Source organism: Punica granatum, chromosome 1, assembly GCF_007655135.1.
Source record: "Punica granatum isolate Tunisia-2019 chromosome 1, ASM765513v2, whole genome shotgun sequence".
Classification (NCBI taxonomy): Eukaryota; Viridiplantae; Streptophyta; class Magnoliopsida; order Myrtales; family Lythraceae; genus Punica; species Punica granatum.
Genome location: NC_045127.1, coordinates 5,236,495 through 5,264,383, shown reverse-complemented (window position 1 = coordinate 5,264,383; position 27,889 = coordinate 5,236,495). Strand labels below are relative to the sequence as shown.

The 27,889-nt window shown below is 40.0% G+C and overlaps 5 protein-coding genes across 7 annotated transcripts; 3 read left to right on the top strand and 2 right to left on the bottom strand.

Annotated features, from left to right (window-relative positions):
- The first annotated feature begins 696 nt into the window (after positions 1-696).
- LOC116203660 (coiled-coil domain-containing protein 115) lies at positions 697-2,752 on the top strand. Of its 2 annotated transcripts, none has more exons than XM_031535525.1 (6): positions 697-864; positions 1,070-1,187; positions 1,524-1,658; positions 1,860-1,915; positions 2,031-2,118; positions 2,287-2,752. In XM_031535525.1, the coding sequence occupies exons 1-6, from the start codon at positions 727-729 to the stop codon at positions 2,379-2,381; spliced, it is 630 nt and encodes a 209-aa protein (XP_031391385.1). In that variant the 5' UTR covers positions 697-726; the 3' UTR covers positions 2,382-2,752. The 2 variants fall into 2 exon arrangements, with proteins under 2 accessions (XP_031391385.1, XP_031391377.1); XM_031535517.1 differs by having other exon boundaries at positions 1,860-1,921.
- Positions 2,753-2,920: 168 nt separating this feature from the next.
- Positions 2,921-12,937, top strand: LOC116203642 (Fanconi anemia group J protein). 2 transcript variants are annotated; one of them, XM_031535480.1, is made up of 28 exons: positions 2,921-3,519; positions 4,007-4,094; positions 4,436-4,511; positions 5,158-5,222; positions 5,304-5,348; positions 5,439-5,539; positions 5,627-5,768; positions 6,080-6,141; positions 6,219-6,292; positions 6,376-6,446; positions 7,096-7,183; positions 7,257-7,329; positions 7,437-7,532; positions 7,974-8,082; positions 8,262-8,355; positions 8,458-8,541; positions 8,656-8,812; positions 9,044-9,240; positions 9,348-9,392; positions 9,741-9,769; positions 9,850-9,971; positions 10,102-10,149; positions 10,267-10,391; positions 10,498-10,787; positions 11,012-11,909; positions 11,989-12,060; positions 12,193-12,277; positions 12,387-12,937. In XM_031535480.1, the coding sequence occupies exons 1-28, from the start codon at positions 3,141-3,143 to the stop codon at positions 12,416-12,418; spliced, it is 3,747 nt and encodes a 1,248-aa protein (XP_031391340.1). In that variant the 5' UTR covers positions 2,921-3,140; the 3' UTR covers positions 12,419-12,937. The 2 variants fall into 2 exon arrangements, with proteins under 2 accessions (XP_031391340.1, XP_031391331.1); XM_031535471.1 differs by having other exon boundaries at positions 2,923-3,519; positions 12,193-12,303.
- Positions 12,938-13,932: 995 nt separating this feature from the next.
- Positions 13,933-16,014, bottom strand: LOC116203682 (high mobility group B protein 3-like). Its single transcript, XM_031535550.1, has 8 exons — positions 15,889-16,014; positions 15,752-15,800; positions 15,166-15,279; positions 14,844-14,901; positions 14,680-14,724; positions 14,494-14,574; positions 14,288-14,383; positions 13,933-14,200 (listed from the first exon to the last, which is right to left on the bottom strand). Exons 2-8 carry the CDS (start codon positions 15,790-15,792, stop codon positions 14,183-14,185), a joined length of 453 nt encoding a protein of 150 aa, XP_031391410.1. The 5' UTR covers positions 15,793-15,800; positions 15,889-16,014; the 3' UTR covers positions 13,933-14,182.
- Positions 16,015-22,754: 6,740 nt separating this feature from the next.
- Positions 22,755-24,922, bottom strand: LOC116203675 (high mobility group B protein 3-like). Its single transcript, XM_031535536.1, has 8 exons — positions 24,758-24,922; positions 24,621-24,669; positions 24,032-24,145; positions 23,694-23,751; positions 23,530-23,574; positions 23,345-23,425; positions 23,140-23,235; positions 22,755-23,052 (listed from the first exon to the last, which is right to left on the bottom strand). The coding sequence occupies exons 2-8, from the start codon at positions 24,659-24,661 to the stop codon at positions 23,035-23,037; spliced, it is 453 nt and encodes a 150-aa protein (XP_031391396.1). The 5' UTR covers positions 24,662-24,669; positions 24,758-24,922; the 3' UTR covers positions 22,755-23,034.
- A 970-nt stretch (positions 24,923-25,892) lies between these two features.
- Positions 25,893-27,705, top strand: LOC116203646 (pentatricopeptide repeat-containing protein At2g01860). The gene has a single exon (XM_031535491.1). The coding sequence runs from the start codon at positions 26,042-26,044 to the stop codon at positions 27,539-27,541; it is 1,500 nt and encodes a 499-aa protein (XP_031391351.1). The 5' UTR covers positions 25,893-26,041; the 3' UTR covers positions 27,542-27,705.
- Positions 27,706-27,889: the final 184 nt, after the last annotated feature.

The window sequence follows — 27,889 nt, the reverse complement described above, 5'->3', positions numbered from 1 at the left end:
AAAGATAATTTAAAATTTTTAAAACTAAAAAATTCAAGAAAATTCCATTTAAAAACGGAGCATTCCAAAGCCATTTGACCGGGCCATCTTATATCTTGCTTTCATATATATATATATATAGATATAGATTCATCACAACTTACACGAACTCGCTCTCATCGATTACGTTTGATTGTCGAGTTAGATTAGTGATCCAACTTAATTTGATTTTGTGTAATGATTGTAAGTGTTGACAAATATATTAATGTGATAATATATATGCATAGATATATAGATGTGAAAGTAGATGAAAAATTTATTTTATTAAAAAAATTGATTATAAAAAGTGTTAAGAAAAGGAATGAGTGAGGAATTATTATTAAATGGAAGAAAGAACAAAACAATAATGATTATAATGTTGAAATTGTGATAGAACATAATTGAGTAGAGTAAAGTTGATTTATTATTTAAAAAAAAAACCAAGGAGTTTGTATCATACCTTAAAATACCTTATGATTATATTGCATAGGAATATTAATATAATGATTATATTCCTATGCATATTTCCCATGTTTGTATCATACCTTAAAATTCCTCTAGTATGTCGGACCTTGGTCCTTGGCCAAAACTACAGGGTGCATAATGGAATAACATGAAAGTAAAGGACCCGAAACCAAATTTCCCTTTTTCTGATAAAGTGATGTGGGGAGGACCGGACGGAGGATCTCCTTCGTAACCGAGCCGGCCATGAAGATCTCCATGGCAGAAGAGGAAGCTGCTGCGGTGCACGGCAATGGAGATTCCGATGAAAAAGTTCTTGAATTTCTTGATTCCTTGGAGGGTTACCTAACCCTGATGGAATCTCTGGCTTCAACACTTCGTCAGGTTTGTTCGATTTTTTTTTTTTTTTGGTTTCAATTCGTATGGAAATCATTCGAGCGCGTTGTGTGATTCTTAATTTGGTTCATGATAATGGGAAAATGTTTACATCACGCCGATGATGGAAATATATGAGCTTTTCTGGAACTACTTAACCTGAAAAGTGATCTTCGAGCTGCTGCTGAGATTTGATTTGTTTTGAACTTGAAAGGGGTGGTTTGAATTAGCCAGTGCTAGACATTCGATGGGTGTTTCGCGTGTCAGCAGTGCTTCATTGGACCTCAAAGACCATTTGGCTTCGACATATTTGGAGATGACCCAACACGAATGTAAGCTACACTTGCTCTATCCATTTCTTCGTTACACGCTTTGCTACGATAAAGAGTATTTCAGTTTCGAATGTAATTAGGAGAACACCGCCGTCATAGTGTATTTCTTGATTGAACTTGTGAACCTTGTGGGTGTCGGTTTCCGGTTAGTGCCATTAATATCAAAGCTTCAGCATTTATAAAGATTCAGTATTGAGACGACTCTTAAATCACCAATTGTGACAATCGGTAGTTTTGCTTTGTTGAGATGGTCGATGATTACTTTTGCATCTAATAGACACTGCTCTTTCTACATTAGCTTATCTTTTTCTGAGTTTTGTGTCTTAAAATGTATAGTTGACGAGTCCATTATGAGGCAGCCTCAGTTTAGCTTGCGTAAATGGGCTTCCTTCGAAAATGGGATCTGTTCCTCTGGAGAAGAAAAACCCGACAGTCCTCAGCTGCGACAGCGGTGTCCATCCCAGATTTCCGGTATTGTTTTGTCTTTCTTTCTGGTATTTATCAGTCTTAAGTTGGCGAGTCAGACTTGGACTCAGGTTGTCAAAGTACAGGCCTTGCTGTTGAGCCCTCTTATGATACAATAGCTTGCCTTCTTTGCATCTAGGCTTGTGCTACAATGGCACCTCAATTCTATCATTTGCTTTCTGACCCTCTTTTCTTTTAAACTTGAAGAAAATCAGGAGGATCTCTCGAAAAGCGATGGTTCTCATACGACAGTTGATGACCTAGTAAGTGTATGTCCCTGCGATAATTTTTACCTTTTTGCTTTTCACTTGAGTATTATTGTTACATTGGAACTACATTGTGAAAGCAAATGAGTTTATTCGAGTCTTAATTGTTTAGGTCAAGAAGGAGCGATCTAAATCACTCTCGGTATTTGGAACTTTGGTATCTCCGAAGCTGCGGGCTGCTCAAGCTTCTTTCGAGACAGGTGCTTTTACACGATTCACTTCACACATTCTTGAAAATTTGCAGAAAATTTCTCTTCGCCATTCACAATCCACACCCTTTCTGATTTCTCAGATATTCTGTTTCCTAAACGAAACATGAAGGTCTAATAGGTCAGCAAAGGTGACTTATCTGAGTTTGTCTTCTGCAGCATTGGATATACTTGTAGAGGTTGCAAACTTGCGTTCTTCTATGCTATCCGCACGCAATCAAGTCCAGAGAGGAATCGAGGAAACAAGAAAATGAGAAATGGGCTCTCGAAGGTGCAGCAGTAACAGATATTCGACATCCTAAAGGTTCACCAGCCTCATTAGAAAACACAAGAAGCACTCTCGCAGGGTGAAAAATCTCTGCTTGTTTGTTCTTCAATAATGGCAATACATATATGAACCTGTGGCCATCAGAAAAATCTTCTTTATCCTTCAGCATGCGAAGCTCCTCTCGTATATCTTACTTATTTTTGAAGCGCGAGAATTTACCGTTTGTACCAGGATGATTCTCTTCTCTTGTACAATCTGTACCACTTCTCTCTACTCTAGCCCCATGTACAAGTTAATTGAAGATCCAAATTTTTGTAGTTCGACTTGTGTAGTTTCATTGGTACCGGTTGATAGCTATTTAGCAGGCACCGGATAAATTGTAATTATCAGTACCGTGTGTACGCTCATTTTCAATTAGGACATATACCATATGGTGAATACTGCCTCTCGCCGGTCGGGAGAGGGAAGCTCGAAACCTTATTTCAACGTTAACCTAAATATTAATTCATAATCTTACTACAAAATCATTTTCTCAACATCAGTGGCCAGAATTACCATTTTGCCATCGCCTTTCCCTCATAGCCGAATTGTGCCGAAACCCCGCCCAGAGAGCGAACTCCGAAAAATTTCCCGCCAAAAAACCCTAAAATAATCCAAAAATTTCTCCGACCAGTCGGCATTGACAGCCATTAGCAAGCTTTCTGGCTTCGAAGAGAAGCCCTGTTGATTCAACACAGACCCAGCCATGGTCTCTGCGAATCCGCCCAAGAACCCTAAGGCCAAGCTCCACACTGACCCGAGCAAGTCCGCCAACAATGTGTTCCACATCGGAGGCACGCCGGTGGAGTTCCCTTACCAGCCGTACGGGACCCAGCTCGCGTTCATGGGACGGGTCATCTCCACGCTCGACCGAGCTCAGAGGGACGGCCACTGCCATGCGCTGCTCGAGTCTCCAACCGGTACGGGGAAGTCGCTGTCCCTTCTCTGCTCGACCCTCGCGTGGCAGCAGAATTACAAGCTCAAGAGTCGGAATGTGAACCCCTCACAGTTGAAGCCCGCTCCCGAGGCTTTCACTGATCCGTTGAACTATGGCGGAGGATTTGTGCCTGAAGTTGAGCCTTCAGGTACGCCGATTTGCATTAGATTTGGTTTCTGAAGCTTTTCTGCTCCATTTCTTGGACGAATGTGACCCGGAGAATCCTCCATTTTCTTCAGAAAATGGTGTAAGAAAGGATCTTTGAGCGTGTCGGCTTTTCTAGGAATCTCAAATGCTAGTCTCCTCTTTTGTTCTGCTAGAAAAGGCCAACTGAGTCCTGAGTTTCGGTTTTGGAATTGAGAACTTCTCCACGATCAGCAGTATCCTAGTTCATGGTTTTTCATGATTGAAAGTTGCATATTGGCACAAACAAGGATACCGATAAGCCTGCTGATTTAATAAATTTTGGGTAAATATGATTTCCGAGCAAGCAGTTGAAACACCTTAATGAGAGATCTTTGTTTCTGAAGTAGCAGCTTAACTTTTGTTTTAATCCGGGGGCTTAAGAGCACTTGAAATTTTTTTTTATACTTTTTTGATATTTATGATCGCTGATGTGCGATATATTTACACAGGGCAAGGAAATGCTGAGTCAGTTCAACCTCCGGCAGAGAGCAACAGCAAGGCCAAGAAAAAATTGGCACCCACAATCTTCTATTCATCGTAGGTTTCGTTACCCCTTATATGCTTGCAGACATAGGAAGTTCAGGTCCTTGGAAGAACTGGGCATTGCTTTATGCTAAAACTATGTTTACCTCTTTTTGGTTATTACCTCAGGCCAATTGTTTGCGCACTTCAGTTTTGCCGTGACATGGAACTAGTGAATTTAGATAATAATGCATCAAATCATTGATCTAAATGTTCCCTTCTTTAAATATCAATGGCTATTAATATACGAGTCACAACATTCTAAATATCCCAAAAAAATAATAGCGATGTCTGTAAATGTGCTCATGAGATAAACAGCACCTTACAGATCTGTTCATTCTGTTATGTTTCTTTAGGAGGACGCATTCACAGATTTCCCAAGTCATACGGGAATATAGGAAAACTGCTTATCGGGTGCCAATGGCTGTTCTGGTATGTTATTTTTTCCCCTTTAACTTGTGGGTTTGTTGGAATATATAACTTCAAATTTCAATGAATGGATACTTTTGTCTCATAGTAATGGTGATGCCAAATTTTCACCATGCAATCTCAAAGGCGAAATGCTGATGTTATTATGACCTGTCCCTGTAATTATGTTTTTATTAATTGGATGGTCCCTTTGCTTATACCACTAATAACTAATTTGTTCAGTGTACTTAAATTGACATTCACCATGGATATGTACTTACTTGTTCTGAGGGTGCTTTTTGGCTATTGTTGGCTTCTTCAGTGACTACATGACAATTACTTGTATTTGTCTAACGTACATACATACATACATACATATATATATATATATATATATTTAAACATTAGCTTATGAAATAGTTCAAATTGATACTTTTAGTTGATACACGATTCATGTGTTTGGTTCCTTGGATCAGAAGGAGTTTTACTAAGTGAAGTTGAGTCTAAATAGTTTTATCGCGTATGCCTTTATGATTAGCAAGAGTTTTACTAAGTGAAGTTGAGTTCAAATTTCTACCGAGAAAAAAGGTTGAGTTCAAATACTTGTGGCAAGGTTTGTTTTGTGGAAATTAATGTACATTGCTGATGTATTCTCTCTCTTTACACTCAGGCTTCTCGAAAACATTACTGCACGAATCCACAACTACGAGGAAGAGAGAATCTTGATGAAGAATGGTGCTATTTTAACTTGAAGAGATAACTTTTTCTCCAAATACATTTGTTTTTATCTTCTAATTGGTGTTAATGATTTTTCAGCAAGTTGCTTTTACGGAATAGAGATGTGGGTTGCAGTGAGTTCAAGTCAGTCACTTCTCTTGCTTCCTGTTCTTCCATGGTTAGCAAGTATATAAAAGTGATACTGACAGAACTGTGAATTTCTCTGTACTGCAGAAATGCAAACAAAGTTAAAGCTCATCCATCCCTTCAGAAAGGAGGGTGCCATGAGGCTCATGATATTGAAGATCTTGTCAAAGTCGGTCAAGTTGTGAGAGGTTTCTGTTACATCAATCATCTTTCTTCTGTTCCTTTGCTTTGCATGGTAACCATATATCTCAAGTGGAAACTTTGTTATTCTTCAGGTTGTTCATATTATGCGGCTCGATCCATGGCAGATGATGCACAGTTGGTTTTCTGCCCGTATAGCTACGTTGTTAACCCAGTCATTCGTGGAGCAATGGATGTAGATATTAAGGGAGCAATTCTAATATTTGATGAAGCCCAGTATGTTATCCAACCTTACTTCAAATAGATTTGTCTAAATTTTCAAGCAGATGCCAATCAAATTTCAGGGGCATATCAATATTTGCCCAATCTTGGGCACATATGTTCCTTACATTTCTAAGGATTTCTTTTATCCCATCAAATTTGTTTTGACATGCTTCATTTATTCTGAGAGGCTCGAAATTTATTTATTTTGGGCATTAGTAATATTAAATCATTCTTACTCAATTATCGCCCAGGAAAAAAAAAAGAGAAAAAAAAGTCTTACTGTTATTTGCTTCCGTTTCTGAATGGTTTAATCTGCCTTTCAGCAATATAGAGGACATTGCTCGTGAAGCTGGTAGCGTGGACATTGAAGAAGATGTTCTACAGAGTATGTGAGAAAGTAGTTCACTCTGCTGACTTACGCATTTTTACTGGCATTACTTATAAGTTTGTTTTTTGTAATAGAATTGCACAGTGAACTAGAGGAACTCTGCCCAATTAATGCCCTGATTTACCAACCTTTATGTGAAGTAACACAGGTAAAAGAATGTAGTCTAGTGCGCCTGTATTTGATTTCTACTTACTAAGTTCTCTTAAAATTGACAGTACATCATCTTTGTAGGACCTCATAAGTTGGATGGAGCGCAGGAAAAGTACCCTTGAGAAGAGAGAGTTTCAGCATTATGTTTCTTGGTGAGATTCATTCACTTATTCTTTCTGTATTTACATTTTCCTAAATATAGAAAATATGATTATCTATTTTGGGGAATTAATAATCAATTTGGAAGCTACAGTTTATCAGTTATCAAGAGTTTTCAGTTAGTTGCCAGTTCTGGAGCTCCGTTTGTTATATGGATTTATGTCTTATTTTTTGTTTTGTGTGATCACAAAAGAGTTGTTATATTTTAAAATGGAAGTAACTTATCATGTCTCTTTACTGGCCAATTGTACTTGGTTCCTTTGATAATTAGAAGATATATAGCTTAGGTGTCTTCCATTCTTAAACTTATCATTTCTTACAATGTTATGCTGAATGTGCAAATTGCCTACTTAGGCTTCATTGATACCACCCATAATATTGACTCTTCATTGGTTGTCATTTAGTTTCATGATTTGCAAACTATGGTTTCCTGGCATAAATTCCTGACGTATATAGTTTTTCCGTATGGGATATTCTGGATTGGCATGAGAAGAGTATTTGACAAGCTGATGCCTTAGAGTGAAACTATTCTAATTATAAATTTCTGCATGTAGTTTCATGATATTGACATTCTTTACTGAGATATGATTGGGGATATGATTGGTATTCTGTCTTACGGATGCTATTGTTCCCATGCTATAGCTGGACAGGTGATAAGGCCATAAAAGAGCTACAAGAAGCTCATATTTCGCAGCAGTGCTTTCCCATATTGTTAGAGTGTGCTACCAAGGTGCTTTCTTTTTTGCTTTCGGCTGCAATTATTTGTACTATTTGCATTACTTGAACCCAGTTTTTCTGGTCAGGCAATTAAAGCTGCTACAGATCTAGAGTTGGAGACGCCTCATCTAAGCGGCATGTCAGTGATTACTCTGGAAGGTTGTACCTCTATGAAAGCATGCTTTCTCATGATTTACTAATTTTCAATCTGAGTGGATATATATGTCCCATTCTTATATAAAACTGAATTTGACTATATGATGCAGGGCTATTCTCTTCGCTCACTTATTTTTTTTGCCGCAATGGGTCTCACATTCTTGATTATCAGCTTGCCTTACAACGATATATTAAGAGAGATGCCAGTAAGTGATTTCTACTTCTAGAGCTTCTGGATCCAGAATTTTTAAAAATAAAGAAATAGTAATAGTGAAGGAAGATCAATAAGCCCAGAGTTTGGTTATGTTGAATGAGGCTCTATTTCCACCCTTTTTTCATGAGAAAACCTTATTCAGTCATCCGTTGCAGTATGGGGATTTCTGTAGTCTGATACGCCATGTTATCCATCGTTAGAATTTCATGCTCTACTGAAAATTGCTGAACACTTAATTGATGAAAATGGCAACACAAACAATGTTCCATGGCTCTCATCTCAAATAAATACACGTTCTTATGCATACCAAAAGATATTTGAATAACAGCATAATAATTGAAGACACTTTGCAATTCTTGAAGCCTTAGTTTATCTCTTCTGTTACTAGTTGCTAAACTTGCTCACATTACACAAAAAATTGTTTATATTGCAGGAACTGGTTTAGGGTACCCAATACACTGTTTGAGCTTATGGTGCTTGAATCCAGCAGTTGTGTTCAAAGACATTACAGATCTTTCTTTGTCTGTCATCTTGACATCTGGGTAAGCATTCTATGATGATATGCATTCAATTAATTGGCGACCATGTTAAAAACTTCAGACTGTTCATTAGTCTGCAGTTTTTTGGATGCTTCTTGCCTTCAATCTCAAGAAAACCCATATCTCTGTGGCGGAATTCAACAATGACCCTTTTTTTTTCTCTCTCCTTTTCTCCTACTTAGGACCCTCTCGCCAATGAATTCTTTCTCGTCTGAGCTTGGAGTTCAGTTTGGCACTTGTCTGGAGGCTCCGCATGTAATCGATGTCAAATCACAGGTTTCTCTTCTCTTTGGCATTCCGTTTGTTGATTGGTTCCATTATATAGGCATCATGATGACATTAACTCACCCCCCCCCCCCCCCCCCTCCTTTTGTGCAGGTTTGGGCAGGCATAATCTCCACTGGACCAGGCAACTATTCCCTGAATTCAAGTTACAAAACTGCAGATGGATACGCATTCCAGGTAACTTGAACTTTTTAATCCTTTCTCGATCTTAGGTCGATCTGCTGTGGGCTCTCCACCTCAAGGCAAAAATATTAATTTCCTTTTGCATCTGATTTCATTTGCTGTTTGTAGGATGCACTAGGCAGATCTTTAGAGGAAATTCTGAAGATTGTTCCAGGCGGATCTCTTATTTTTTTTCCAAGTTACAAATTGATGGAGAAATTGTGCAAGCGATGGCGTGAAACAGGTCAATGGTCTCAATTAGGTGCACTGAAATCTCTTTTCCTTGGTAAGGACTTTTTCATCTCTCTTATTTTGCTGCTTTACCTTATTTTGGTAGGGTGTCCATAGCTTGTTGCTGTAATATTTCCTTTCAAGTGTCCAATTGATGGTTGCCTCTGGAAAACTGTAGGTATTGTAACTTCGTGATTCACGGTTCACCTGATATTTATCTGTCATAGTTTCTAAAGCTTCAGGTCGCTCTTGAAATTGTTATCTAATTTGGTGTAGACAAATACAGAACCTAGGGGAGGAAATCAGGATGATTTTGAACCAGTTTTGAAAGGTTATTGTGATGCTGTTCGCCGAGGTAGTAAACCTGTGGTCCCAAGAAAGAAAAAATTGAAGAAACAAGACCTTAGCCAGTCCAATAAAGTGAACTCAACTGAGGAGCTGAAGAAAGAAGGGGCTGCTTTCTTAGCAGTATGTCGAGGAAAGGTGAATAATCAATTTAATTTCCAAAGTGTGATTTAAAAAAGAATTCGTCCCTCATTGACAAGTATAGTTGTATCTAATAAGATCCACTTACTGTTTCCTGCTTTCAGGTCTCTGAAGGAATCGATTTTTCTGATAATAATGCTCGGGCGGTTGTATCCTAATATTACATGCCAATTATTACCTTCACTATGTCTTCTACTACTTATTCATTTCTCTACAGGATAAATGCTGAGGGCAATAAATTTTAGTGAGAAGCATCTTGAACTGTGCTGAAATATAAGAGTTTTCTACGGTCGATCATGCCATCACAAAGTTCAATATTTAATCGGAGTCATAAGAGGCTAATTGTAGATTTGGTACATGAAAGCTCCTGTGTATAGCTACAAGCATCATTCAGCTTGTCGAGCAAAAGAGAAATGACTTATTAATAAAAATTTAGGTTGCAATTATCATATAATGATAATTATCGTCCTCGACTTGGATTTCCTTAACTTTGGCAGATTGTTGTTGGCATTCCATTCCCAAATGTGTAAGTGCTCTACCTTAGAGGTGTTTGTGGTGATCTGGCTTGTAGCATAATTGGCTGAAACTGTTTTGAGCTCTCCTCAGGAATGATATTCAAGTTGGATTGAAGAAAAAGTATAATGACACTTACAAGTCATCTAAAAACCTTCTAAGTGGAAGTGAATGGTATTGCCAGCAAGCTTTTCGTGCTCTAAATCAGGCTGTAGGTAAAAATATGACCAAATATCAGTTGAGATAGTTGAACTCTTTAAGTTAATTGCTTCTCAATTAAAACAAATTAGAACATGTGCTAAACAATACAGTGCTTTTCTGACAGCCTTCTCTAATTATATTCAGGTCGCTGTATACGACATATGGATGATTATGGGGCCATCATTTTGTTGGGTATTTATGCCTATTTATTCAAATGATCATCAATCTTCAGCATTTTTGTGAGCCTTTTTTCCCGTTCAAAATTGGTTTGTTGTGGATTTATCCAGTATATATATTTATCCAAAACAGATGAGCGCTATCGTGAAGAAAGAAATAGAGCATACATTTCAAAGTGGATAAGGAATTCCATTCAACTGTATGACGACTTTGATATCTCAGTGGAGGGTTTAAAGTCATTCTTCAGAGATGTCAAGGTTGGCTCCTTATTTATTTATGTCGGCAGACACCTCTATTTTTTGGGTCTAGCTACTGTAGATTAATGAGCCAGCTAAATGACTTTCCATCTAAATTTATTTGCAGGAACGCGTTCAAATCAGCAAGGCAGACCAGTCAGACTGTTGTACTGTGAAGGAAGAAACAGTTGCTTGCCCAAAAAATAGCAGAGTTCTCCCAAGAAAGAAAAACCAAAACATAAATAAATTGGTTCATAATTCAGAGAAAGTAGTGTCCTGCTCAGAAAATCTACATTTTGCCCAGCTAAAATCTCAAAGTGGCCTTGAAGCTCAGGTAGGTCTGCAGGCATCGGCAATGAAGAATAAAAGCTGCAAAGATTACATAGACCTGGATAATGACTTTGAGAATTCTTCACGGTAAATTCTGAAACCATTTCCACATTGAAATTTTAATTTCAGACTGAACTTTATATCTGTTGTCAAAGTAGGTTCTTCCTAAAGTTATCGCCAATAACTTACAGATTGTCTTATGGTTTATTAGTGTTTTCAAAACAGAACAGTTGCAGATCCATAAATGGGTCTTGGTTATTCAAAATTGTAGAATATTGACAACAATCTAACATTTTATCCTTCATAAGCAGGCCCACGGCATATTTATCCAGTCCGTTCCAAGAAGAAGACACAGATATATGCATATTCAAGGAAACCCCCTTTTCAAATAGCAGTATAACTTCACCCAGTTCAGGATCACTTTTCAAGGATAACTCAGGTTCAACGATTGTTCATGATTCTGAGGAGTTCCCTGATCAGTTACTCTCTCCTCAGTCAATGTCCCTAAATGCTCCTGGGTTAACCCCCTCCATGGCTCAGTGTTCAACAGTTACTACTACTCCTGAACGAGAAGCTCCTGCCAACAGCTCGATCTTGAAACCTGAAACGGAATTATTCTTGAACTCAAGTGTCAATTCTCATACCCAGAAAAGGAGAAGGCTCATGACTTCGGCGATGGTTGTTGATGATGAAGATGGTCACCCTATGGTCTATAGGGACTCAAACAGGAGAATAGAGTTTGATGCTGCTAATTGCTTCTCAAAGTCATCCGAGAAAACAGACATTCCTCTCCATAGAATGGAGAGTAATTTTGCACTCCCTGAGCCCTCTTCCGCTATGGATGAAAGACTTAGAATTTCATGCTCTCTTTGCAGAAGCTCGTTGGGCCTTCCTCAGAACAATTTATTAGTTACCGGTTCATTATCTTCTTCATCCAAAGTTCATTTGGCATCCCTGTTGGAAGGGAAACCTAAACCTAGTCAAGTGAACGTATCGACAAGCATACCGGTTATTGTAAGTGAGATTTCATCTGTGGATCCACAGATCTATAGAAGTGCTCCTGCTGGGAACCCCGAGGGAGGCACTTGGTCTGAGGAAGATGGGTGTGTATTCAAGACCATCTTTTGTCCGTTCTGCGTTTCTCCTGGGAATTGCCTCGGTGTGCAGATAATGGCAACCGATTCATCTAACACCCACTTGCTGAACAAGGTTCGTCTTTGAAACAGATATCTCTGTATTCTCTAGAGTGTTTCTTCAATCTGACTCTCAGGAATTCTTCCTGGTGCAGATCTTGTTTTATGCCGATCATCTGGACATTAAGAACAGTGCGGCATTAGAAGACAGCTCACTGAAGGAAAAAGTAAGTAGTATAATTCTTCTTACACTGTTCGATTAACATAAGATGCATCAAAGGTGGTTTCTTTTAGTGGAAGGTTGGATGCTTCAATACTTAAACCGAGAAACTATTACTAATTTCTCCATTACAATGCAGCATTCGGTGCCAGTAAGTGATCAAGGGACTGATGCTCTAAAGGCTATCGAGAGATTTTCCTACACTGCAAAGAGAGACCAATCTGGTGGGTGGAGGACAACAAGATCGAAGGTCTAAATGCAATAGATAAAAACCAAGCATTTAATTTTGATTAAAGAATTTCCTTAAAAAATGCAAATTCTTTGATTTTGCAGCTGAGGCTACCAAGGGGAGCCGTGCTTTCTAGAGAGGACTGAGGGCTCCAGGCAGCAAGTCTTTTTGGTACTGGTGAACTTCACATATTCCGGCATTGTTCGATCTGTAACTTCAGAAACAATGGTGAACATCGGTTGCAAAGCATCTGACTGATGGGTTTCTAGAGAGGACTGATGACTATAAGCAGCAAGTCTTATTGTACTGATGGGCTTCACATGTACTGGCATTGTTCGGTGAGTAACTTCAGAAACAATGGCGAACATCGGTTGCAAAGCATCTAACTGATCTTGATTCTTAGGATTGTTGTACAGTTGTATAGAGTGTAGAGGAGCACAGTTAGAAAAAGCTGTTTGCAGAAAAACGAGGTCATCCAACAGAACAACAAATCCTTTTTTGACTGTAGAAGTCCTGTAATTATGTCAGATTCAGTGTCATGGAAGGAAATTTTTGCTCGAGCTAAATTTAGTTCTTCTCTTCTTGCTGTTCAGACAGAACTGGCTCGATATTTGATTGAAGGCGTCTATTTCGTTATTTTTGTTGGTAATCCTGATATCTGGTTGTGATCCTCGTGGTTAGGTTACATACATTATATTACAGTAAAAGATCTTTTATTTGTTATTCCAGGTCCTTTAATCCCGAGTTCTTGCAATGTAGACAGACCATTTGTCCTTCCTTGTACAGGAGTTAGAATGCCTAGTCCAACTTCGTTTACTGGAGAAGTTATCCTTTTCACTGTACAATGATCCTTGCCCTAGGTCCTTTCTCATGGCTACTCGATTCATTCATCAATTCGAACGCATCCAATACATTTCAAATATGGACATTTTTCCATTGTCCACGAGTAACAAAGTTTGGAACAATGTCTCTTTCTTCTGTTATGTTTATAGACTGGGATGGCACAGATTAAAGTTACGGTACAAAAGAGGGACAGAGGCTACTTTTTTTTTTTAATATATAAATCAGATATCTGAATTTCGTCCGACTAATCCTTACGGTCCGACTAATCCTTACGGTCTCAGTCTCATACGCAGGCTTTCAAGTGCACGAGTCTCATACGCAGGCTTTCAAGTGCACGAGTCCTTACGGTCTCAGTCTCATACGCAGGCTTTCAAGTGCAGGAGTCTCATACGCAGGCTTTCCAAGTGCATGAATCTCATACGCAGGCTTTCAGCGAAACACCATGTAAGCTAGCCCCAAGGGTGATTCGAACTTTGAGATTATGTATCAATTTGAGATGAGTGTATACATATGCTGCTCCTTTCCACCACATCAAATTATCAAATTCTTGGGCAGAAGCTACTTGAGTAACTTTGCCCACTTCAAAATAAAAAGTCTGTCGCACAATAATGCATTCTTAAAATCCAACTCCACCGTAAGACCAGACTGCAGTTCTGCCGATACAGTAGGTTGAGATCGAGGCATCTTACTAATTTCGAATTTGATAGGGCGAACTGTTGGGAAGATAGAGTCGATGCTCCAATGACACGAGTTTCAATCACAAGAGAACCACGACTGAAACCGATGGGGAACTACCATACGTGGAGATTGAACAATAATAAAAGCTCTACAAGGGAAGAAAGCCCTTTAAATATTATCATTATAGCAGCGAAGAACACAGAGGTGATTTACCCTTCCGCGGGTAATAATCTTTCATGAAGGGCAAAACCAAAATCACATGAAAAAAGGGCACTAAAAAAATGACATTCAATTATAGCCACGAGAAATAAGGGAAGAAGTCGTTTAAGCCCCTGAGGCAACCTACATAAACACTAAAGCTATCTTCCTTTGCCCCCACCTAATCATCATCCTCCTCCTGCAAGTAAAAAATAAGCGGAGCAACCCAAATCAGAACACACATAAACACGGTTCGACGACTTCACAATGTTTAAAGATAACAAACCTCTTCACTGCCCTCCTCATCATCATCCTCATCCTCATTGTTCACCTCAGACACAGACTTCTCAGACTCATCTTCATCTGGTTTTGGCCCTTCAGCCTAATTTTGACCAAACAATGTGAGCATCATAATTAGCTATTCGATATTCTACATATTAACACATATCAAGGCAGCAAACAGTTCCTCGTCAGGTAAATAAAAGCTTGTACCTGTCTCTTGTTGTAAGCTTTCATGTTCTTCTCATACTCAACCTTCCTCTTCTCAGCTTTGGCTACATAGGGAGCTTTCTCCTGAAATGATTTGAAGCAATCAGTAAACTGTACCCAAATTCACCCCTTTCCAATCACAGACACGCCCCTGATGGGAGAGAGCTGTTCAGAGTAATGATAACTTACAGCCTCAGACATTGACTTCCACTTGTCTCCTCCAGCCTTTCCAACCTACAATAGTACAGAGTTTTCCTAATTAATTCACACAATAGCCAACATTGTGACTTCAGTACGAACTGCCGAAGAACACAGCTAGAAAGAATTAACAAGAAGTTGGTGAAGCCACTTACAACAGACACCGATTTGTTGTTGGGGTGCTTCTCCTTGTACGTCTGCCTGAACTCTTCCCTACACCAGTCAATAAGCAATATGCAAGCAGTTAAAATCACCATCGCAGCAAACGAATATCTCCTACGAAGCATATTTGGCCTTGAGAAAAGAAATGCAAAAGCCGTGAATCTCTAAAATTCCTGCATCAAAGCTAGCTAGGCAGATATCATAGACCCAAACAGAAAAGAACATTTTTTTTTACCTTTGTATTCCAAAAGCTGAGAAAACATTTCACAGCATAAAAAGCAGAGGATATTAAAGGTGAGGATCGTTTATCATTACATGAAAACGAAGAAGGCACTCGCAGGCCTCTTGGGCTTGTTCGGGTCCTTTACAGCCTTCTTAGCTGGTTTCCTTGGCTTCGAAGCCCCACCCGCTTTCCTGTTGACAGAAAGCCTACAAAACAACAGACAAGCAAAAAACTAAATCACGAACAAGTTCCTCAGTGAAGCTGCATAGCATGTGCCTGGTTTTATCAACAGTTTAAATGTGTTCAATTCCCCAATAAAACATATTCATTTCTTCTCTGATCACATGGAAATACAATACTACATGAAAATTTACATTACTACAGTGAGAAGCCATCAATTTAGAGCGTCTCATTAACAACCAAAAGGTGCGTCAAACTCGGAATTTCCATGAAAAGTTCAACAAAAATTTTAACCTTTTCCAGCAAAATTCCAAACTGAGGAGCACATATTCCAATTCTCACGACAAATCAACTAAAAGATCAGAAAGTTTAGCAGAACAAACACAACACAAGGTCCCAGATCTAAGATCGAGGGATCACGATCCGGGCAACGTTGACGCACGCGAGCTACAGAAATGTAAATAGAGCGAACAAGTTCGAGTTTTTACGACAACTTACGAGGTGTTCTTGACCTGCGACTTCGATCTACCTCCTTTCATGGCGAATCCTGCATCACACGAGACCGGATCAGCTGAAAATACCAAAAAAACCGCAAGAAAACGCAGAGAACCGATCGTAAATCGACCCCGACTCACCGGTACGAAAGGTTAGGGTTTCAGAGGGAGGGAGAGAGAGAGAGCGAGAGGATGAGAAGGAGGAGGGGTTTAGGCGGGATTTCAACCCATACTCCCAACAAAAAAAAAAAAAAAAAGAGACAGGGTTGTCGCCACGTCATCGATCCGTGGACTAATGCGCTATTTGCCTGCGTGAGACCTAAGCTTTGACATCTTTATCCGATGAGGATGATGATGATGCCCGTCGCCCTGTGCTTTTGTTCTATGCCTTTGTGTTTTCCCCTTGTGCTTGTTCTCTTGCCTCCTTTCCCCTGATTAAAGGCTATTTGTGAAGGAACTTCAGCGTCTTTCCAAGATGAATATTATTGTGTACTGTAACGTCGATTTTTCCATAATGAATTAAGCGTGCCGCTGAAAAAGGCCCCATGACTTATGTACGAGCGTGATGTCGCTTGTAATATAATCTTACTGATATAATTTGATAAGGAAATTTATTTCTAGTTCGGACTATCAAACTCTCGATATTGGCTCTCTTAAGTGCATTGTAGCCCGTTTTTCCTCAATGGAACGAGAAAAAGGGCAACATGGAGGTCTTTTTTGACTTCAACCTAGGCATTCTGGTTGATTTGATACTGCAAAGGACAATGCTAGAATGGTTTGTTATCGAGGGCAAAATCGAGAATTCTCTCGAAGGATCTACTGAGAAAACTTCTGTTCAAGTCCTTCACCACTCCCTGGAGTACAATGACACTTGTCGTAGCACTGAGTCACCCTAAACTAGGCTAATCATGTTATTCTAGCGAATCCTGTCACAGTACCTCGTCCGTAACTTAGCAAACCCTTTAACAATACATGGGTTGTAATTGGGCTTGAATTATCAATTGGACGACGTTAATGGGCCCATGGGCCCAAATTCGAGTCCAATTTTCCGGGGAAACCTCCCTATCAGATTCAGCCGGTCCGCTCGCTTAATCCTCACAAAAACAGTGGGGGCATCTTTTTTTTTTTTCTATTATATATTTTTATTATTTAAAATTGAATTTTTTATTTTTAAATTTAAGCCACGTTGGATACCCCTTGCACGTCAGCTGCCATCTCAGCACAGGCTAACAACATCAATCGGGAATGGATCAAATGTATATGATAGAAACATTTTTAACCTTTTTATATTTAATTGTTATGTTTTAAACCTTTTGTACCAAATATATATTTCTAAAACATTTTGTACCTCTAGTGTAATTAATCCCACCGAAAATGCTAAAGCCGATTCAAAATGAAATGAAATAGAGGCGCCCGGACTCGTAAGTGGAGGCCCAACCCTAACCCTGGGCTTGGTCCATAATTAGGTAAAAACCAAAAAGGGGAGAGAATATGGCCCATGAAGCTAGGCCCACGTAATGTTTCATGTACGTATATAGAAGGGTAGGGTCACCCCTCTTACCTTAATAGTTCATAAATACTCCTCGGTATCCCCCATAAGAAATAACGGATAGTTGATTTAAATGATTCGACGTTTATTCTGTTTAAGTAAAATATCGGGATTGAGTATTGCGAATGAAGAAAATCCATGCTTAAAGAATTTTACTCCTTAGTAGGCGCATTGTTCGATTGATAACTGTAGAAAAAATGGCGAACATCAGTTGCGAAGCATCTTACTGATGGGTTTCTAGAGAGGACTAATGGCTATAAGTAGCAAGTCTTTTTGTACTGAAGGGATTCACATGTACCTGCATTGTTCGGTGAGTAATTTCGGAAACAATGGCGAACATCGGTTGCGTAGCATCTAACTGATCTCCATTCTTAGGATTGTTGTACAGTTGTATATAGTGTAGAGGAGCACAGTTAGGAAAAGCTGTTTGCAGAAAGAAACGAGGTCATCCAACAGAACAACAAATCCTTTTTTGACAGTAGCAGTCCTGTAATTATGTCTGATTCAGTGTCATGGAAGTAAATTTTTGCTCGAGCTAAATTTAGTTCTCTTCCGGCTGTTCAGACGGAACCGGCTCGATATTTGATTGAAGGCGTCTATTTCGTTATTTTTTTCAGTAATCCTAATATCTGTTTGTGATCGTCGTGGCTTGGTTACATACATTATATTACAGTAAAAGATCTTTTATTTGTTATTCCTCGTCTTTTAATCCTGAGTTCTTGCAGTGTAGACAGACCATTTGTCCTTTCTTTTACAGGAATTACTAGTATGCCAAGGCCAGCATCATTTACTGGAATAGTTATCCTTTTCACTGTACAATGATCCTCGCCCGAGGTCCTTTCTCATGGCTACTTTATTCATTCATCAATTCGAACGCATTCAGTACATTTCAAACATATACATTTTTCCATTGTCCACGAGTAACAAAGTTTAGAACAATGTCTCTTTCTTCTGTTATGTCTATGGACGGATGGAACAAAGTTTAGAACAATCTCGATTACTGCACCCGAATGCGAATTCTGTAGTTTGGAATTGGAGACCCGAAATCACCTCTTTTTTGAATGCCCTATCACCCAAGGGATTTGGAGAAGTTTATTAGACCGTGTTGGAATGAACAAACACAATGTCGACTGGAATACGGAACTTTGCTGGGTCTCCTCTCTCCGTGGAAAGAAGCTGGATATTATTTGTCTTAAACTTCTCTGGACTCACTACATTTACTGCATCTGGAGGGAGAGGAACGCCAGGCTCTACCGGAATCAAGTCTCGCCTCCAACAATTATAATACGAAAGATCTTCTCGGATGTGAAAGCAAAGTTGTCTGTTCTCCCTCGATTCTCATGCAAAATTGCACACTCTATCATTGCGAGGCATATGTTTCACCATTTTGATACTGCAACTAGTTGACTTGGGAGTAGCTCTTGGGTATTTTTTATTTTACTCCGTATAGAGGAAAATGGTATTGGTTTCTGATGTAAATTCATCTGTTATCAATGAAGTTTCATCATTTATCCAAAAAAAAAAAAGTCAAGGTACTGAAGAGGGATGGAGTCAAGGTACACAGGCTTTCAAGTGCACAAGATAGGGTAAACCGGCTAAAGGTCGTGTAAGCTGGCCTTAAGGGTGATTCAAACTTGGGATGTGTAGATATATATGCTCTTCCTTAGAGCATTCGCAACGGGAACCCATTTTCGAGGCTAGTTCGGTCCAAAATCCCAATTTCTCGTCTCAAAATTCAAATTATCCAAATTATCAATCTCCATACCCAAACATCCAAATTTCCCTCATCATTCAAATTTCTCCCAACATCTAAATCGCCCCTTTTATCAAACTACTTATCATCCACACGTGCTTCCACAATTTCATGGAGGCATTGGTACATAGTCTCTCCAATTTGATCACAATACAGTGGCTCGGGTTCGAGTGCTGCCAATGTCGGGGGCTCATCTCAACAATCTCCCGAAACTCCCTTGGGTTCACAATACTCTCAAATGTCCGGCCACGACGGTGTCGATCTAAACGACGAAGATGTTGAAGTTCAAAATGACGGGCAAAAGAATTCTCATTGGCGTTGGGAGTAGGATGATCTCCTCATAAATGCATGGTTGAATGTCTCGAATGATTCCGCGGTTGGCATCACCAGAAATGCGATGGCTTTTGGTTCTGGATCCATCGTTATTGCACTATCGATAGTAACCCCGGTTTGATAAAGAAGAATGAAAATTCGCTAAGAAAACAATGGGGTAGATCAGTAATGGATTAGTCATTTCATTGTCTGCTATGCAAAAGCACGTCGAGACAAAATTAGCGGTTCCAATGAGAAAGATGTCATGGTGGAGGCACACAAAGAATATGTGTTGAGGTACATAAAGGATTGCTCTTTCAAGAAGTATTGGAAAATACTTCGGCACGAACCCAAGTGGCAAACTCTATGCGATATAATGGAAATTTTCGGAGACTCCAAGAGGACAGATGAGTGGGTCTGAACATTACTCATCATCGTCAAATTGTGATAAGACAAATGTCGATTTGGATGTTGTGAGGTCTCTGGTTCATCCATAAGGCTCAAAAGCACCGAAAAAGGATCTTAAAGGAAAATCCAAAGAGCCCGGGCTCAGTGACTAGAAGGATGAGATGTACAATGAGCTCAAAAGCTAAGTAGCAGGAAGACTTGACCTCTTTGAGGATTTGAAAAAGGAAAAGGAAAAGAAAAACAAATTAATGCTCCTCACCATGGATACCTCCATCATGTCGAAGGAACAACGAGTGGTGTATTCGCAATTGCTGGCTGATCTTCTGGAGAAGTTTCGCAAGTCTTAAATTTCAATGTAACGTAGCTAAGATTTAAATTTCAATTTTAACATAGTTCTGGTTCAAGTTTCAATTTAAATTTCTATGTAACGTTTAAATCACACAATGGAGTAGTTAATCAATTTAAAGATAGCCGTTGAAACGTTTAAATTTGAATCAATTTCAAACTAGCCGTTACAATTGTCGTCGTTAATATATAGCCGTTACAAGATAGCATTGAAATGTAGCCATTGAAATATAGCCGTTACACTTTACTCTATAAAATGAAAACCTCGACCACCATATTTTCTCACGACCACCCACTCTCATCTATTACAAGCTTATTCTACATTTTCTCTCACGTTTCCCTTTCTGATCTCAATTTCCAATAAATGGCTACAAAGCCCGGGCAACCTGAGAAATTTTCTCTCCTTGAAGAGTCATTGCTTGATGATTTGAACGAGCAAATGCTCGACCTCTTAATGCAAATGGAAGAGGAGGACGAAAGCTCTTCCGTGAGGCTTCAAAGAAGAATTGATAGAAACCGTCAAGAGGAAATGACTACTTCGCACCAGAGCCAATGTACTCACTGTCATATTTCTGGCGAAGGTTTTGAATGAGACGGGAGCTCTTCTAGCAGATAATGGATTCGATCACTGCTATTGATCCATATTTCCAATAAAAGGACGATGCAATTGGTAGAGCAGGTATATCTTCATTGCAAAAGTTCACGGTCGCAATTCGTATGTTGGCGTACGGTGTATCATCTGTTGCCATTGATTACTCTACACGAATAGGTGAAAGTACTGCCAATCAGTGCCTAAAAAAGTTTTGTCGAAGTTGTGATATTGGTATTCGATGTGCAATATTTGCGAAGCCATAATGCTGACGATATCCAAAGATTGTTGTAGATGGGGGCGGCCAGCGGCTTCCATGGTATGCTGGGGAGCTTGAATTGCATGCATTGGCAGTGGAAGAACTGCCCTAAAGCATGGAAATGTATGTTTTAGGGTGGTCAACATGGGGTTTCGACTCTAATACTTGAAGCTCCTTGAATTGACCTAAGGATATGACACGTATTTTGAAGTGGCCAATTCTAACAATGATCTGAACGTGTTAGGCCTATCACCATTGTTTGATGATATGTTCCACGGTCACGCTCCATAAATAACCTACATTGTTAATGGTAACACCTACACAATAGTTTACTACTTTACAGATGGAATATATCATGAATGGGCGATGTTTGTCAAACAATCTCCCACCCACAAGGAGATAAAAGGAAGTTATTTGCTTCATGTCAAGAAGAGGTACAAAAAGATGTTGAGCGAGTATTTGGCATTCTACAAGCTCGATTAGCTATTAAACATGGTCCTACACAGTCTTGGAAGAAGTCCAAGCTTGAAAAAATTATGCGAGCGTGCATTGTTTTGCATAATATGATTGTTGAGGATGAGCATAAAACGTCTGTCGGAAGATTCGACCCGCTCTTAGATGATGATGAAGAAGAAGTGGCCACGGGCCCAGTGCAAAGGTCTAAGGAAAATATTACTCTATCTTTGAGTTATATCCAAAGGCGTGTTAACCTTCGTGAAAAACAAAAGCATCGACAATTGCAGGCGGATTTGGTAAAACATCTTTAGCAATTTTATAACCGTCAAGATGGACATGACCGCCAATAAATTATCAATTCGTATCTTTTCACTGTTTCAATTATATAATATCAATCTCTATGTAATGTATTTTCTAATATAGTGTTTAAATTATGCAATGTTATTTTTAGTCATTTGATCTTATCCTCAATTAATATTTTTTTAATTATTTATATTTTATTAAAAATTTAATTTGAAAAATAAAGATAAATATTAAATAATTACCATTTTTATTAGAATCGGAAAATTAAAATGCTAATTTATTATGCAAGTATAATACTAAATTAATAAATATGAAAGAAAATTTTTAATGAAAAAATTAAGTGAAAACCATACAAGTATCACAAAATGACTTAGCATTGGAGGGTCTAGTTTTTTCTTTGAGTGCTACTTTGCTTATCCGGCCACATGTGGGGCCCCAAAAGGGAAATTGACCCCCCCGTAACTCGAGTAACTTTCACCACTTCAAAATAAAAAATCTGTTGTGCAATGATACATTCTTAATTTCTTAGGTACAGGGAAGGCACAAATGGAGACAGCTAATGGATTCACTCATTCATTCATTCTCTAGATTTAAAATCACCCAGTTGGTGTACCTAAAAATGCAATAACAAGGGACAAAAAACATATCTACGTTTCACGATTGTTTCACGGTCAAAGCAAAGAACTTTCCCACATCCATTTCCCTTTCGGAAGCATAATCTTGGGGGGCCCTACACATCCTGAGGCCCCACCACCCTCGCATATCCCATGGAAAAATTGTCCACGAGTTTTGCTCTCGTTGGATGATGAAAAGTTGTATACAACAAAAATAACAATGAACAACCAAATAGAACCCTTCGCATTCCGTAATATCAAACTCCACCGTTGACCAGATTGCAGTTCTGCCTACGCGGTCGGTTGATATCGAGGCATCTTATCTAATTTCGAATAAGAGTTCGATAGGGTGAAGTGTTGGGAAGATAGAGTCGATGCTCCATGACACAAAAGAGTTCCAATCACAAGCGAACCACGACTGAACCGATCAGGGAACTATCATACGAGTAAATTGAACAATAATAAAAGCTCTACAAGGGAAGAAAGCCCTTTAAATATCATCATTATAGCAGCGAACACAGAGGCGATTTACCCTTCGGCGGGTACTAATCTTTCTTGAAGGGCAAAACCAAAATCACATGAGAAAGGACACTAAAAAAAACTAACATTCAATTATAGCCACGAGAAATACGGGAAAAAGACGTTTAAGCCCCTGTGGCGATCTACATAAACACTAAAGCTATCTCCTTTTGCCCCAACCTAATCATCATCTTCCTCCTGCAAGTAAAAAAGAAGGGGAACAACCCAAATCAGAACACACCTTAACACGGTTCGATTACATCACAATGTTTAAAGATAACAAACCTCTTCACTGCCGTCCTCATCATCATCCTCATCCTCATTGTTCACCTCAGACAGAGACTTCTCAGACTCATCTTCATCTGGTTTTGGCCCTTCAGCCTAATTTTGACCAAACAATGTAAGCATTATAATAAGCTATTCGATATTCTATATATTAACACATATCAAGGCAGCAAACAGTTCCTTGTCGGGCAAATAAAGCTTGTACCTGTCTCTTGTTGTAAGCTTTCATGTTCTTCTCATACTCAGCCTTCCTCTTCTCAGCTTTGGCTACATAAGGAGCTTTCTCCTGAAATGATTTGAAGCAATCAGTAAACTGTACTCAAATTCACCCCTTTCCAATCAGAGACACGCCCCTGATGGAGAGAGCTGTTCAGAGTAATGATAACTTACAGCCTCAGACATTGACTTCCACTTGTCTCCTCCAGCCTTTCCAACCTACAATAGCACAGAGTTTTCCTAATTAATTCACACAATAGCCAACACTGTGACTTTAGTATGAACTGCCGAAGAACACAACTAGAAAGAATTAACAAGAAGTTGGTGAAGCCACTTACAACAGACACCGCTTTGTTGTTGGGGTGCTTCTCCTTGTACGTCTGCCTGAACTCTTCCCTACACCAGTAAATAAGCGATATGCATGCAGTTAAAAATCACCATCGTGACCAACGTATAAATCCTACGAAGCATATTTGGCCTTGAGAAAAGAAATGCAAACACGTAAATTTCTAATATTCTGCATCAAAGCTAGCAAGGCAGATATCATAGATCCAAAGAAAAACGAAATTTTTTTTTTACCTATATATATATATATATATATATATCCAAAAGCTGGGAAAACATTTCACAGCATAAAAAGCAGAGGATATTAAAGGCGAGGATCGTTTATCATTACATGAAAACAAAGAAGGCACTCGCAGGCCTCTTGGGCTTGTTCGGGTCCTTTGCAGCCTTCTTAGCTGGTTTCCTTGGCTTCGAAGCCCCACCTGCTTTCTTGTTGACAGAAAGCCTGCAAAACAACAGACGAGCAAAAACCTAAATCACGAACAAGTTCCTCAGAGAAGCGACATAGCATGTGCCTGGTCTTAGCAGCTGTTTTAAAGTGTTCAATCCCCCAACAAACCATATTCGTTTATTTTCTGATCACATGGAAATACAATACTAAATGAAAAATTACATTACTAAAATGAGAAGCCATCAATTTAGAGAGCTTCTCATTAACAACCAAAAAGGTGCGTCAAACTCGGGATTTCCATGAAAAGTCCAACTAAAATTATCACCTTTTCCCGCAAAATTCCAAACCGAGGAGCATATATTCCAATTCTCACGACAAATCACGCAAAAGATCAGAACGTTTAGCAGAACAAACACAACACAAGGCCCCAGATCTAAGATCGAGGGATCACGATCCGGGCAACGTTGACGCAAGCGAGCTACAGAAACGTAAATAGAGCCAACAAGCTCGAGTTTTTACGACAACTTACGAGGTGTTCTTGACCTGCGACTTCGATCTACTTCCTTTCATGGCGAATCCTGCATCACACGAGACCGGATCAGCTGAAAACATCAAAAAAACCGCAAGAAAACGCAGAGAACCGATCGGAAATCGACCCCGACTCACCTGTACGAAAGGTTAGGGTTTCAGAGGGAGGGAGAGAGGGAAAAGAGAGAGAGAGAGAGAGAGGTTGAGGAGAGGGAGAGGGGGACTTCGGTATGGAGAGGAGGCGGAGATATTAAGTGGAAGGAAAAAAGAGGCGAAATTGAAATTCAATTGCGGGCCAAATTGAAATTTTCCAAAGGGAGGGGTTTAGGCGGGATTTCAACCCATCCTCCCCCCCTCACCCCCAACCCCTCAAAAAAAAAAAAAAAAAAAGGGCAGGGGTTGTCGCCACGTCATCGATCCGTGGACTAATGCGCTATTTGCCTGCGTGAGACCTAAGCTTTAACATCTTTATCCGATGATGATAATGATGATGATGCCCATTGCCCTGTGCTTTTGTTCTACGCCTCTGTGTTTTCCCCTTGTGCTTGTTCCCTTGCCTCCTTTCCCTTGATTAAAGGCTATTTGTGGAGGAACTTCAGCATCTTTCCTAGATGAATATTGTTGTGTACTTTACCGTCGATTTTTCCGTAATGAATTAAGCGCGCTGCCGAAAAAGGCCCCCTGACTTATGTACGAGCGTGATGTCGCTTGTAATACGATCTTACCCATATAATTTGGAGAGGAAATTTGTTTATACGAGCGTGATGTCGCTTGTAATACGATCTTACCCATATAATTTGAAGAGGAAATTTGTTTATGGTTCTAACTATCAAAGTGTCGACATTGGTTCTCTAAGGTGCGTTGTAGCCCATTTTTTCCTCAAATTGACAAGAAAAAGGGCAACGGAGGTCTGTTTTGGCCTCAACCTATGCATTTTGGCTGATTCGATACTGTGAAAGATAATACTAAATCGGTTTGTTATCGAAGGCGAAATAGAGAATTCTCTCGAGCAATCTACTGAGACAATTTCTGTTCAAGTGCTTAACTACTCCCTGTAGTACAATGACACTCGTCCTAGCATCGAGTCACCCTGAACTAGGCCAATCATGTTATTCTAGCAAACTGTACCTCGTCCGTAGCTTAGCAAACCCTTTAACGATACATGGGCTGTAATTGGGCTTGAATTATCAATTGGACAACGTTAATGGGCCATGGGCCCAAATTCGAGTCCATTTTTCCCGGGAAACCTCCCTATCAGATTCAGTTGGTCCGCTCGCTCAATCCAAATCAAGCTCCGCTCTCCCACTTCGTCTTTCATGGCTGAAATAGCTGCCATTTCTGGAGAGGAGATCCGTTGTTCGACGATATGCCTCAGAGAGTTCGAGCATCTTGAAGAATGATCCTTTTCGATGCAATTGCAGCATGATACGATCCATGGATTCTGGTGTTTCATCCAGTTCATTACACTCCGTGGCCTTGGTCAAGTCTTCATTGGAGAGAAGCAGCTCCCTCGGAAACAATGTGATAAGCTTCAGGGCGAATTCGGGTAGTAGACTTTACAGTAAGAGACTGCCCAAGAACCTTCAGTATCCCCGGCGATCCAAGCTGCCCCCCGAGTTCGGGACTAACTTGTTCTTGAAGAAGAAAACCACCGACCCTGAACCCTCCCTGACTGATTCAGCTGATGAGGAGGAACCCGAAGCAAGTTTTGTTGAACCCGAGGAAGATGGAACAGAAGAGGCTGGTGTTGTTTGGGAACCGGACGAGGTTGAAGCAATATCGTCCCTTTTCCAAGGAAGAGTTCCGCAGAAGCCCGGGAAGTTGCAACGGGAAAGGCCTCTGCCACTCCCACTTCCATACAAGCTCAGGCCTTTGGGGCTCCCTACCTCGAAAAAGCATATAAATCTGGCATCCTCGGGTTCGGTTCCTCCTCGCGCATCTGTGTCGAAGCAAGTTAGCCGGAACCCGGGTTTCCTTATTGAGCTTGCTAGGGAGATCAGAAACCTCCCTGCGCAAGAAAATGTCTCTGCAGTTCTTGACAAGTGGGCCTGTTTTCTGAGAAAGGGTTCACTGCCATTGACTGTGCGGGAATTAGGTCACATGGGTCTTCCTGACAGGGCTCTCCAGACCTTCTCATGGGCGCAGAAACAAGGCCACCTGTTTCCGGATGATTGGCTCTTGGCATCGGTTGTCGAGGTGCTAGCAAAGAATCACGAGCTGAAGGTTCCAATCCACTTGGAAAAGTTTGCTGAGTTGGCGAGTCGTGGTGTCATTGAGGCGATGGTGAGGGGATTCATTAAAGGAGGGAGCTTGAATCTTGCTTGGAAGCTTCTCAAAGTCACCAAGAACTGTGACCGGATGTTGGATTCGAGTGTCTATGCTAAGATGATACTGGAGCTCGGGAAGAACCCGGATAAGGAAATGCTTGTTATGCAATTACTGGATGAACTTGCTGAAAGAGAAGACTTGAACTTGAGCCAACAGGACTGTACAGCTGTCATGAAAGTATGCGTTAGGCTCGGAAAGTTCGAGGTTGCTGATAGTCTCTTTAATTGGTATAGACAATCGGGACGGGATATAAGCGTGGTCATGTATACGACTCTCATTCATAGCCGTTATATAGAGAAGAAATACAGAGAGGCAATGGCTCTAGTTTGGGAGATGGAGGGTTCGGACTGTCTGTGCGATCTTCCAGCATATCGTGTACTAATAAAGCTTTTTGTTGCGATGGATGATCTCCCAAGGGCAGTACGGTATTTCTCCAAGCTCAAGGAGGCGGGATTTTCTCCAACTTATGATATATATCAAGCCCTGCTTAAGATCTACATGGCTTATGGGAGGATTGCCAAATGCAAGGAGGTCTTGAAGGAGGCAGAGATGGCAGGTTTCAAACCCGATATAGAAAGTTTGTCACGTCGTTAGAAGTTGAATGAATGTCAGAATTCAGGTTTGATGTAATTGCTCAATTGCCTCGTTACGCCTGCTACTGTTTTTGCCGAACAGCAACCATGTAATAATGTTGAAAGAGCTCCTTTCAAATGAAAAGTACTTTATCTGAGATCCACAAGATCATCCTTGGGGCAAAAGCTATTCAATCTCCAAATTGAGGAGACCGTATTTCAGAATCCATTGATGGCTTCGGGGTATCAACCGAATAACGAGTAAGAATTCACTTTAAATTATCAATCTCAAGCATAAATTTATTAAGGTAAGGCCGGCACGATTGCTTTGTTGGCTGCTCAGAATTGTTTACGAAGGTCAACCAATTTG